At 30.7% G+C, this 13,612-nt stretch overlaps 2 protein-coding genes across 2 annotated transcripts; both read left to right on the top strand.

The window, feature by feature from the left end:
• The first annotated feature begins 229 nt into the window (after positions 1–229).
• Positions 230–3,267, top strand: LOC114383147 (protein ANTI-SILENCING 1-like). The gene is made up of 3 exons (XM_028342748.1): positions 230–751; positions 1,183–1,348; positions 2,890–3,267. Exons 1-3 carry the CDS (start codon positions 371–373, stop codon positions 2,910–2,912), a joined length of 570 nt encoding a protein of 189 aa, XP_028198549.1. The 5' UTR covers positions 230–370; the 3' UTR covers positions 2,913–3,267.
• A 4,383-nt stretch (positions 3,268–7,650) lies between these two features.
• LOC114383919 lies at positions 7,651–7,977 on the top strand. The gene has a single exon (XM_028343621.1). The coding sequence runs from the start codon at positions 7,651–7,653 to the stop codon at positions 7,975–7,977; it is 327 nt and encodes a 108-aa protein (XP_028199422.1).
• The last annotated feature ends 5,635 nt before the right edge of the window (positions 7,978–13,612 follow it).

The following is a 13,612-nucleotide window of genomic DNA, read 5'->3' as shown; positions in this document are numbered from 1 at the left end:
TCCCAACCCTTGTAATTCTAATATTTGGAATCCCAATATAAAAATATTTTAAAGCCAAATCAAATAATTTTAAAATTTTTAATTAGTTTAATTTTGATCAAATTTATAAATTTAAACTCATTACTAAACTTATACATAAATGATTTTAATCAGGTTAATTAAATTCTGACTTAAATATATAAATAACCAAACCAATTAATTATTTGAATGGATTTAGGTGCATTGGAATTCATAAATTACCGTACCATTGAACACCCATGGAGCCACACGAGTCCCGTTGTCATCCCTGTATTACTCACACACACACAACTGCTATCTGCTCTCTCCAAACCGTGCAGCAATTCCTCTCTTCCCTCTATCCACCCCTCCCATGGCGGAACCAATGGCTGTCGACTCCAATCCCGAATCCGGTCTCGACTTCGAGTCCCCTTTCGCCTGGGGGAAGAAGCGAGGCATGGGAGGCAAAAAGAAGGACGTGCAGTTCTACGAGTCATTCTCCTTCGACGGTGCCGAGTACGCCATAAACGACACCGTATGCCTCCAGAGCGGGATCGGCGGTGGCGAGCCCCACATCGGGAGGCTGATCAAGATCTGGGAGACCCGCGACAAGTCCAGGAAGGTGAAGGTGCAGTGGTTCTTCCGCCCCGCCGAGATCTGCAAGTACTTGGTTGGGATCGAAGTGAAGCCGAACGAGTTGTTCCTCGCGTGCGGCGGCGACGGCGCCAAGGGCTTTGCCAATGTCAATCCTTTGGTATGTTTTGGATTCTGAATCTCTGCTCTGTCGTTTTGAGTATTATTGGCTATTTTTCTGTCGTTTTGAGTGTTTGCTTCCGATGCTTTGGTAAGTTTCGGATTTTGAACCTGTTTTCTGGCGTTTTTAAGTGTTTGCCATTTTCTGTCGTTTGAGTATTTCTTTGGCTGTTTTTTTTTATGTCGTTTTGAGTATTTACTTCGCGAATACTGAACCTGTTTCTGTCGTCTTGGTAAGTTTTGGATTCTGAGCTTGTTTTCTCTCCATTAGATGTGTTGGTCTTTTTTCTGTCGTTTTGAGCGTTGGACATTTTTCGGTTGTTTTGAGTGTTGGACGTTTTTCTGTTTGTTCGAGTGTTTTTGTCCATTTTTTTTTAATATTGTTGGATATTTTTGTGTCGTTTTGAATGTTTTGCTTGTTGTTTGCACCAGGAAGCTATTGTAGGGAAATGCAATGTTGTTTGCATTTCTAAGGACGTTGGGAATCCGCAACCGTCAGGTGAAGCAAAGGCTGATTATGTGTACTATCGTTTCTTTGATGTTGTGCAATTGAAAGTAGTGGATCAGATAGATGTCAAGGTTGCTGCGGGAATTGAAGGTATTATGTGATCTTATTCGTTTGGAATCTGTGCTGTAAAATTTTAATTGGAGTGAATAGACAATTTAGTCTCTGAGATTGTATTCATTTTGCATATTAGTTCCTAACTTAATGTTAAATTTAAAATAGTCCTTATTTTTGTATGAGTGTTGCAAAATAGTCCTTCCGTTAAATTTTAAAATAACGCTGTTAGTGAGATCAATTTTAGTGTCACGTGGACTATTTAACGTGACACTAAATGATGATGTGGCATGACAAGTGAACATGCCTCCTAAAGGATGTCAAGTCATTTGATGATAACAAAACAAGTAAATAGGCAATTTAGTCTCTGACTTTGTACCCTTGTTGCATATTAGTTTCTAACTTAATGAAAAATTTAAAATAGTCCCTATCTTTTGCATAAGTGTTACAAAATAGTCCCTAACTTAAAAAATGCCAGAAATCATGCTTAAAGTGTCCATGCATTGCAAAGGTTGTGTGGATTTTTGGTTTTTTTTATTTGTGCAAGTGTGTGTGAGTTCTTTTTCGTATATATGCCTCAATTGGTTCAGAACCATCAAATTTGAAGAAGTCACTCATTCTATCATCATCAAATGACGTGACACTAAAATTGACCTCACTAACATGCAACAGGGGTACAAAGTCAGGGACTAAATTGTGTATTTACTCGTTTTGTTATCATCAAATGACGTGACATCTTTTAAGAGACACATCCACGTGTCATGCCACATCATCCTTTAGTGCCACGTTAGATAGTTCACGTGGCACTAAAATAGACTTCACTAACGGCGGCGTTACTTTAAAATTTAACAGAAGGACTATTTTGCAACACTTATGCAAAGATAGAGACTATTTTGAATTTAATATTAGGTTAGAGACTAATATGTAAAATGAGTACAATCTCAGGGACTAAATTACCTATTCACTCATTTTAATTGTTTGTTGTAAAGTAGTTTTTTTTTTTGATAAAAAATTAAGGGGATTTGTCACACTTGACTTGACATTCTCATTTGATTTTTTTTTTATTACTCTTGTGGTTTAAATAATTATATAAAATTTTTGAATGGAAGAAAAAATCCACAAGATTTGGTATGGCATTCTGCCATGTGTTTTACAATCAAAGTTAGGTTATTATCTTCGGTTGTTTAGTGTAATTGGAGAAAGTTGAAAAGTGAACTTGTGTTTGTTTGTTGAGTTGTTTTGCTTGTGTTTTGGATCTCCCAAGTGATGTCTACATTTCCTTTTGAGATTTGAATCCCTACATTGTAGCCAAAGTTTGTTGACATGTAGCTCTAATTGCCAACTTAGCCACACCTCTAGGTTTGGAATAAGAATGTTTAGCTGTCACATGGAGAGCTATAATTCATGTTTTCAAAATTGATTTTTTTTTGTTTAATCAGAATGTTTCAGATTTTACTATCTCAAAAAATTCTGTTGGAATGTAAGCTACCCCCTTAACCATAGGAAATATGTGTATTTCTATCTAGTGCTGAATTGAATTGCTGACAATCAGATGAAATGTTTTTCACAACTTGTTGCAGTTAAAAATGTTTCCAACAAATGAGATAGTCAAAAGCACGTTGGTGTTGTGAAACTCGGTCCAAGACAAGATAAAAGTTAGTGGGAATGGCAAGTAAAGTATTGAAGTAGATATTTCAGGTAAAAAACAGAGTTAGCCTGAAATTGAAAAGGTAGCCGGCAAATATGTTGATGTAATTAAGTTATTAAGTTCTACCTCCCACCAAAAATCAAAAGTTATACCGTAGTAGCTACTGTAATTAAGCTATTACTACTGCGGCTACTGTAAGTCATTTACTGCTGCAGATGCTGCTGCTTAGAATTAGGATTTACTTTAATCTGTAGACATGGATATGGTGTGTGGAAGGAAAATAATACTAATATCCTTTTTGAACTCGAGAGAGACTAAGAAAAACATTTTACAGCACTAATGGATAATTTATCAAGATCGGGAGTAAGATTGTGAATTAAATAAGTGTAACTAAATATTCGAGGAGGAACAAAGAATAAAAGGTCGTTAGGAAATAAAAAGGAATGAGGTACCTTGTTATTGACAGCAAAGGATTTCAAATGATTTTTCAAGAATCCTTTAATGAGATTATAACTAGCATTTTCCAATGAAGTTTTTTAATTCAAAATTGAGGAGTCAAATTCCGGACATGCCAATTAATTGGATTAGACTCCTATGGTAGCAATTACCAATGAGCGGAGTGTGAGCGGTTTCGGTGATATGAAATTTTCGCTTGTCATATACTAGTACTATGTTGTTGAAGTGTAATAACAAGAAGATTGATGAATTATTCCACAAGTTTCTACGAAGGAATTAAAGGGAGCTGTTGAGAATTAAAGGAAACTCCAACATATAGTGCTTGTTGAGAAGTAAAAGTTGTAGATTTATGCTTTTCGAAATGCAAATGTTTTGAGCTTGCATTAAATTTAAATTCAAGAAGACTCGAGCAAGTTCTTTTAAGCAATGACTTTCTTTTTTGACATTCAGATAGCTTTGTAGAAGAAGTTAGGTGCATTTATGTCAACACTTGTTTTCTTTTTTCATCGATGCACAGTATAGTCTTGCTTGTGTTATTATTTCTGTATAAGTGCATTCGTATAAGGATACTTTACTTCCATATTGGTCTTATTTGGATAACTTTTTTAATAAATATTTATAGAAAAGGAAAATAAGATAAATTGAATCTAACTATTTTTTGTATAAGTTAAAATAATTTGTATAAATTAATTTTAATTTATGAGAAAACTTACTTTTTTATGAGCATTTGTTTTTTTTTTACCAAATTTTATAATATTTGTTAAAAACTTTATTTAGGACTCCTGTTTTTGAGTTTAAAGGCATTTGCTTGCTTCTTGTAAATTAGTCACTCATAAGAATGAAGAAAAAAATCCTTACTTTACACCATGGTTATCAAAATCGCGTTTTAAATCATAGAATCACACGATTCTACAATTCCATGAAGCCTCAACGAATTAAAACAGGAGCATAATCGAAATCAAGTGGATTCGGTCGAGTTTGCGTAGACTCGGGAGAGTTAAGGTAGACTCGCAAGTCTGGGCTGAGTCTATGGGTTTGCGAAAAACCCAAAATGACATCGTTTCGTTTGCGCTTCATTTTTTGTCTTCCTCATACGTGGGTTCGTTTTGCGGTTACTTAATGGTTATTTCATTTTCTTTGTAGTTTCTTCCTCCTTGCGACATGTTCGATGTCAGAGTATGACGGTGAGGTGTGGCGATGAAGGAATCCTCCGCGAGATCACGACGGTGAAGTTCAAGTACGAGTGTGCGATGGTAAAGTTTGAGTGCGACTGTGCGAGTTCAAGACTAGGTTTTTTTATCCCTTCACTACCTGACCAATGCCTGTTTTTGTGATTTTGTTTTGTTGTTCATCTTCAAGATTAATGTTCCTTGGCATTTGATGTGTGAGTTTTGTTGGTCATTTGCTGTGTTAACTTATGTTTCTTGTTGTTACATTTTGGTATTGTGTTGGGTTGATGGCTACTGTTTTTACAACTAAAAGACTAATTGATTGTCATGTACTGGATTTTATCATTGTTGGGGAAATGGGAAGTTGCAAATTTTCCCATATTTGTCAAAATTATGATATTTTAATATTAATTGAGTAGAATGACATATGAGATATGAATAAATAATCTTTTGTCAGTTATTTCTCAGTATTAATGTCTCTTGCATTCCTACAAATTAAAATTTGGAATCACTTGAGGTTGAGGGTCAAATGGTACTTTAATTCCAAGCAAAGTGAGTTGTTAACTTGTTACCACATAGAAAAATAGAAACATGAAATTCTTCACTACTGACATTTAGTTTTGTGTTTCTGGGTTGGCTAGATTTTCTGGGGGGCGGGGGGTTGCTTTTGCTATTACCGAAAATACTCCTTATAGGCTTTGTGTATCAAGAAACATTGTGGGTCAAAAGGTAGACATTAACTTTGGATGTTAGTATGGTATGATTAAATAATAATTGACCATTGTTTTGTTTACAGGTATCAATTCACTGTTGTTTTAGAACTAGAAAAAAAGGTGGTTTTTTTCCTCATAAGCAAATGGTATGGAAATAGTAAGTTATTCTTAGTATGCTAGTTTATCTAAGACTAAAAGTCAACAATGCGTCCTAAATTAGTTTTCATTTTTGCTGTATACAATGAAAGTGGTGGTTGATTGCCATATTTTGTAGGACAATATCACTCTTACATAATGTCCTAGTTTGAATATATTAGAGTTGATAATGTTTACTAAACATTGGAATCAATTATCTAGTTGGTAACCTTAAAAATTGAGATTATTTGGTTTTTAAGTGTTTTTATTTTAAGAACTTATGTTTTGTATTGTATGAATTTATGTTTGATTGGATGTGAACGTAAATTACGTTAATCTGTTGAATTATTGTTAAAGTTTGTTATTTTAATTTATTTTAGGATTGAAATATTTAGTTATGATTTTATAGATAGGAATATTAATATATTTTTTGAATTGAGTAAACTCTTATAAGGTTAAGATTCGATTTTACAAGTCGAGTTTACGGAACCTCAACGAGTCTACGTAGAATCATGAATATGATAAGAACTAAAATTTAGCTCTTATATTTAAAAATCATCACTTTTGGTCCTTGTACATAAAGACTGAAAAAAAGATTAAAAATATTATGTATAGGAACTAAAAGTGATTAAAATAGTATGTGTAGAAACTAAAATGAATGATTTTTAATTATAAAGACCAAAAGATAAAATTTAAACAATTATAAAAACTAAATGAATTAAGCCTTCTAAAAATAATTTAATTTAAACTCATAGTAGACACTACCAAGTATGTGGACTAATTTACTTGCAACTTTTTTTTTTATAAGTAACTGTTGTACAACTTAAAACAATTGTTTTAATTTTAAGTTTTTAGTATGTAATTGAATTAAATATTTAAAAAAAGAATTTTATTATTGGTAATAATTTTATTCTAATCAAATGTGATTATTTCTCATAAAATGTGTTCTAAAAAACTCATAATAGGTAGATAGATTAATAAGATGGTATGAAAAAAAATTTATTGTTATTTTATTCTTCCAACCAAACAAAATAAGCTAATAAAGAACACATTTAAATCACAAAATGAGTGGTAAGAGATTTCTTTACATTACCGTTGACTTATGAAGAATAACTACGGAACCACCTCTACAGCTGACGTATTTGGTGTTGCATTATGCAGTGTCGTTGGTGGATCAGCTTATAATATTCAACACAATCTATTTCAATATAATAAAATTAATTTCCTTACATTCAAAGCACCCTAACCCTAATTGTGAACACAGCCCTGAGGGACAGAGAGGCAGACGGCTAGCAAAGGATGACTCTTTCGGCGGTCTTACTTTGACACAACTCCTTTTCAAAGACAGCATATACTCGGGTCATTTTATCAATTTAATAAATTACAATGCATAAATTTCTCATATGATTATTATTATTCAATTATGAACTACTCATGTTATAATTATTTTAAAAGGCAAATTTAAATTTTTTTTAATTACTTGGTAGTATACAAATTTTTATACTAATAATATAGTAAAATTATTATTAAATACATAGATCAATTAGTGTAAAATTATTATAGTTCAATGAGTAGTTTTATTTTATTATTATAATATTAGTGTGAACTATTTATCAGGTTTGTCAATAATAATTTCTAATAGAGAATCTAATTGACTAATGATCGTCTTTAATAAAATTTTCACTCTTAATTACTTTTTTTCCACGCACATACAAGATTTGATCTTATTTGAATACTCAAAGAATTTTATCGTTTATTCTATTCAACTCAAATAGGATATTACTTTCGACATAAAATATTTGTACTTGAAAAATATTAAAATTAAACCTTTTTTTTCTATTATTATTGATAAGTGGTTAATGAATAGGAGACACCTGGTAGCTGCCATGGGGAGTGGTCCACGCACCAAATGATAAGAACGCGCCGTTTGATAAAGTAAGACTTAAGCTTTCAACAAAAATTGGTAGTTAGACGTTGGAGAGAGCCACTCCATAAAGAAAAGCCTAGAAGGGAGGCCAAATGAACCCTACCTCACTCCTTCCTCCTTCCTCCACCCGAAATCACAATAATATATACCCACATATCACACTAGCCACATCATAATCTCATGTGACATGTTTCATACTCATATAAAAAAAGTACCATACATACTCTAGCTAGCATAGCTTTAAAAGGTTAAGGATTCAAGGAAACTTTGGTGACTTGGTGTACTTGAAGCAAATGAAGGATATCAAGAAGTATTGGTTCAATGCAAGCAGCCCAAGTACTACTCAAAGCATAAGGTTGGGTCGGAGCTACACAAAACCGCACTATGAGAGCAACCGTGATGGCACAAAACCAATGTGGCAAATGCTTTGGAGAAAGCTCAAAAGGGATCATAAGAAGAAAGGGTTTGGTTCAATGGAGGGTATTTATGACCCGGAATCATACTCTATGAACTTTGATCATGGAACTGGATGGATGGAGCCTGATAACCTCCCTCGTTCCTTCTCTTCTCGGTATGCTGACCCATCTAGGATCTTACCACCTAGACATTTATTGGATTAATCATGTTTATAAATGTATAAAGGAATTTACTTTTTTTCTCTTCTTGATTTTGAATTCCATTTGTTTAATTTTTGTTCTATAACTGATGGCTTCACATTTTCAACCCGTCTCTTTTTCTCCGTAGGTAACATTGATAACATACTTCTTGATTTTCCCTTTGGCTTTTGTAGTTTTGTTGCTTGCAACTTATCATATCTTTAACCAACAAAGTTTCGATATAGTTGATAGATAGCTAATTAGAACCTTAAGCATGTTATTCGGGATTCAATATTTCTGACTAAGTGTATGAAAAAAACATTGTTGAAATTGATAATAATACTCATTTCATTGATATCTACTGTTCATAAGAATTAGTTTTCGATTATTAATTGATTGGAGAAATATTTAGTATAGATAAAAAAATTATGATGTCTAACCATTGAAGGTGTTGATTAAACAATGATTTTATGCGAAGTAGAAAACGTTGATTGTAGGTTTAAAGTCCAAACATTAATTGGACAAAATAGCATAGACCCTTCATTCATTTATTTTGAGCCAGAAGAATATAGACATCAAATTTATATATTTTTTTCTTTTTGTTTATTGGAATGCACAAAATTGTGGTGCTCATGACTTTTCTTTACACTCTCCTATTATTTCTCCAATTCCTAAAAATACTAGTTAACAAAACCCTGATCTTAATTTGTGGCTTATATGTTTGTTCTTCTGAGCGTTTCGATGTTTTTGTACATCAGAGTTTGACCTCTCGTGATTATATAACAATACCATGAGGAAAACAACATAGTGTCAATATAAACTAAAATAATAACAAGAATTTAACATCAAACTTTTTTATTTCTTTTTTTGATATAATTAGGAGATGTAATTTTCTTCCCACCCAGTTAATACATTTTTAAAGTAAAGTAGTACCTCCAATTATTATTTCATACATAAGGTAAGGATCGAACCATAAACCTTAATTATGAAATCCAAATGTGAAATCATTTGTATCAATAACTTTTGTTCTTCTTTACCTTCCTTTAATAACAAGGAAAAAATGTTAGATGTAACTTCTCATATCCATACTCTAATAAATTCGCTAGTGTGGAAGATGCGGATAAAATAAAAAGAAAGAATCTTACAGTGCCTGCGTGTTCTTTACTTGCTAGTCTTGCTTATAGAATCAGAACCTACATGGAGTCATGAAAATTAAACTGCATTGTTGTGTCAAAAAAGGTGCATCCCGTAAACTGGTAACGGTTTATATGTGCTAATTCAATGGATAAAGTTAGTTTCTCACGCCCATATTTGAGCATTTACGCAAGTAGAAAATAGAGATCAGAATAAGACGAGAGAGAAGTATAAAAAATGTGATAAATAATATAATAGAAAAATAAATAAATAAAGTGGAATGTTAATGACATTATCTCTTTAATATTCTTTCTCCTAATCTAAAAGTGAAATGAATCGAAATTAGTAATTTTCATCCATAACATAAAGAAGGTTAAAAAGAAAATATAACTAACATTTCTCATAAATAAATAAAATAAGTAAAAAATTTAGAATGTGGATAAAGTTTTTTTTATCTTTTTCCATCTATCATCCCTTTCCTCATTACAATTAAGAGGCCATAACTAAAAGCCTCTTTTACTGATAGTATGTTTAGATGTGTTTCAATTTAGAGGCCATATCTTATTTTGAAAAATTAAAAGAAATATGATATTATTTTTCAAAATAAATTAAATTAAACATGCACCGAGTTCATTGCATACATGCGTCTTTTCTACCATTTGGATTTGTTGCTATGCACTTTAGGTGTCTTTCCTCCCCCCCCTATATGTACGACTATGAAAGAAAACAATAAACCAAATCGAACACAAAACTAAATCAAATTAAATCTAAAAAAAAAGCAAATCATTTAAAATGCTTTTTAAACAAGCTATTTATTGTTTAAATTTAGATATGATGCACTATTTCTTTTAACTAGTTTGCTGCACCAAAAACCAAACCATATTACTTTAATTTATTTTCTTAAAAAAATATTTAATGTATACTTTAAATATTTTATACTATTTATGAGAATGACTCCATATTTACAACATTAATTGCATCCCAAACAGCAATTCACCATTGTGGCCAAACAATTATTCCACTATCCCTTCAACCTCATCCAAACACTTGAACTGGATTTGAGTTACAAACCAATTACATAGAACTCAAACCACCCAAGATAATTTGTACAAATTTACCCCAACACCACGACGCCCTTTTATGTATAGCCTTTGGAATCGTCTTCCTTCATCAAGTCATGATTTGAATACCATAAAACTCTAGAGCTAGCCTTCTTCCTTCCACTAATTCAACGGTGGCGACTTCTTCCCATTGAATTTTTTAGTCTTATGCTACACGGCAAATTTCTTACCTGACACCTACGATGGTTAAATTAATTTAGTTTTTTTTATACAACGAAAACGTTATTTTAGATTCTCAAATGTGGCATTCCTAACTTCTAATATTACTCTACCTAAACATAAATTTCTTTTTTTTTATTTTATTGTAGTATCTTTGGTGGTAACTTAAAACAACATCGATCTAACATATATAGATATTTTTATCTAAGTGTTACCTTAAAATTTACATTAGAGCAAACACTTAATATGTTAAAATTAAAAAAAAAATGCCACTAGCACAAGATTCCTAATTACAAAAAAATTAATTTAATTTCAACAATATAACATGTTAGTCACAAAGGCTAGCTAAGGAGAATGACCTCAATGATCGACCTTGCCTCAATGTTGCTTCTCGAGTGCAAGATTTAGGTTGTATATAGAAACAAAGTGATGTTGCGATGTGCATGGGATGGTGTTGTAAGTCAACTAAAGAGCGAAAGCAGATGGACCAGAGGCCTATCTAGAACACAAACCATTTCGTCAAATATTAATAAAGTGGTTTGGATTTAAAACCAAACCATAAAATGGTTCAATTTGTTTTTTTTTTTCTTTCAAAATCAAACCATACACAATCCTATTTGCTAGTATCATTAAGACCAAAATAATAGACTTAATACAGAAAAAAAATTTCTTATAAAAAAAGAAGTTTCAAACAGGTTAAAAAATAATCTTAAAAAAGATTTCAAACAAGTTCAAAAGCAATTTAAAACTAGTTTAGCTGAAAACTAATTGGTTTAGAATCCAAATCACTTTGTTTAATCCAAAACAGTTTAGATTAAAAAAAATTAGCCTATTAAAATAGTTCCATTTAATTCAATACTTTTTTCTTAAAATAAAATAAGCCATCCACTACCATACCTATATGGGTTTCACCTTTACTTATCCAGTTTCTTAATTGTATCACTCCTTATTTTTTTTTTTTAAGTATAGTTGTCAAAATCAGACCAAAATAATTGATTCAACCGAGAACCGATCTAGTGACCAGTGCGAATACTCACCAAAATCAGACGACTTCAGAAGCTGGTGATAACAGAGCCAAAATCAGTGCAAAAAATTGATTTAAACCGGTATTTTTATTTTTTTTCTTAAATTTTTTAAATATAATATAAAATATTTTAAAGATAAATAAAAAAATTATTAAATATTTCAAATAGATATAAATTATTTTTATCAATTATTATTAATTTTTTTAAAACATATACATTTAATAAACATATACATTGTTTTAACCTTAATTTCAAAATTATCCCAATTTAATAATAAATTATTTTGTAATTTACTTCCAAAAATTTAATTTTAGAATGCATTATTTTTTCTTCTGAAAATTTAATTCTAGAAATCATCTATAAAACACCTTTCAAAATTTGACTCCAGAGTGTATTAAATTCTCTTTCGAAATCTTAATTCTAGAAATAATTTTAGAAACAAATTTCTAGAAAAGAGTTTACAAATTACTTCCAGAATTAAAATTTCAAAGATAATTAATATGATTCGGAATTAAAATTTCAAACATAATTGATATGTTTCGGAATTAAAGTCATGCAGGAAGTGAATAATATTCTGAATTTATTTAAAAAGAAGTAATTTAATATAAAATTTTCAAAAATACTACCTTTGATCCTTTTCAATTAGGCTTGATGTCACTTTTAATTTATTATACTTCGTAATTATTTCGCATTGATACAATTAAGTTTTAAAAATTCTATTTTAATCTTTTATATTTTAAAATGTATGGTTTTAATATTTTTTCAGTGTTTTTTAACTTTTAACCTAGAATGTATAAAAGAGACAAGAGAGAATATCTTTAGTACAAAAAGTGCTAAAAGCAACTACCTCTGACTCCGTTTTTGGTTTCGAATGTTAGACTTCTCCCCTTGTTTTCTTTAGACTATAAAAATAAGTCTTAAAAAAGATTGGCGTTTGCTATTTACACTCTCAGTAACTTCTCTTTACACTCTTCTTCCTTTTTTTTTAAAAAACAATTTATTGCCAAAGGTACTCCTTTATCTAAAAATTAGATATAAAACCTATTCTTTACACTCTATTATCATTTTTCTCTCAATCCTTCCTACCATTTTTCTCTCAATCCTTCCTACCATTTTTCTCTCTTAATCAAAAGTATAAGAATTTTACCTTAATTGATTCTATTTAATTAGATTGTTTATATAATTTTGTATTTATCAATTTCTTCATTTTGTTTGTGCATAGCTTAGGTCGATTTCATTGTTTTTTCATTCATGGACAATTATGGAAAGTACTATTTAGAATTTTTCATAAAGTAATTTTCATAATTTTTGTGGAGAGTATTTTTCAATATTTTTTCATAAACTACTTTTCAAAACCCTTTCTAATTTTTCTCAATTTGTTTCATTTTTTTATTTTTATGTTGACATGGAATACCATGTTAGTAGTCCAAAAGGAGTGTGGTGAAAGAGAGACGGAGTGTGATGAAAGAAAGAGGGAAGGAGGGAACCAATGGAGTGTGGTGAAAAAAATGGGGAGTGTGTTACCAAAAGGGAGCGTTCAAGGGAAGGGAGAATGTCTGAAAAAGGGTAATAAAAAGGTTACTTAAGTAACTTAAAAAAGGGCTAAAATAGAATTTGGGTTTCTTATTATATTTTAGGTTTCGGTTTGACCGCTTAAGTTTAAAAAGTTTTTGTCTCTCCAATTTGGTACATCTTGTGCATAATTTGGATATGATTAGTAAAATTATTTTTCTTATAATTTTTTTTAAGTTTCACTTTTATGCTTTAAATTTCCTCTCTTAGACTAAATTGATATTTTTGTTGGCATATCACAATAATTTAACATATGGCAAATTGTGAGATATTTCACATGTCTACACCAACCCAAATTAACATCATTAGTACCAAAAACTAAAGAAAAGGCCAATTTGATATAAGAAAAACACTATAAGGAACCAAAGGGAAACATTATAAACTCAAGACGCAAAACTAAAATCTAAAGATATGAGACAAAAGCCGAAATGTTATCACATTTATGATTTGACTTTTTTTTTTCTTTCTAAAATGGATTGAAGAAAAATATAATTTTTTACCCTTAAAATTAAATATAAACAAATTGGGTCAAAATATATTTATATTTTTTAATATATTTTCCAGAATAAGCAACAAAAAAAAAACTTTTAGTTTCTCTCATATAGATGAACCAAAAAAAAAGTTTCCCTCATATAGTGTTTGGACCAT

Source organism: Glycine soja, chromosome 14 (assembly GCF_004193775.1).
Source record: "Glycine soja cultivar W05 chromosome 14, ASM419377v2, whole genome shotgun sequence".
Classification (NCBI taxonomy): Eukaryota; Viridiplantae; Streptophyta; class Magnoliopsida; order Fabales; family Fabaceae; genus Glycine; species Glycine soja.
This window is presented reverse-complemented; position numbering and strand designations above follow the sequence as displayed.

Excerpts from the sequence above, each read along its gene's own strand:
- LOC114383147 (XM_028342748.1), top strand. The coding sequence starts at position 371 with ATGGCGGAACCAATGGCTGTCGACTCCAATCCCGAATCCGGTCTCGAC. Across the intron at positions 752-1,182 it reads TTGCCAATGTCAATCCTTTG|GAAGCTATTGTAGGGAAATG; the intron begins GTATGTTTTGGA and ends TGTTTGCACCAG. Across the intron at positions 1,349-2,889 it reads GGTTGCTGCGGGAATTGAAG|TTAAAAATGTTTCCAACAAA; the intron begins GTATTATGTGAT and ends AACTTGTTGCAG.
- LOC114383919 (XM_028343621.1), top strand. The coding sequence starts at position 7,651 with ATGAAGGATATCAAGAAGTATTGGTTCAATGCAAGCAGCCCAAGTACT.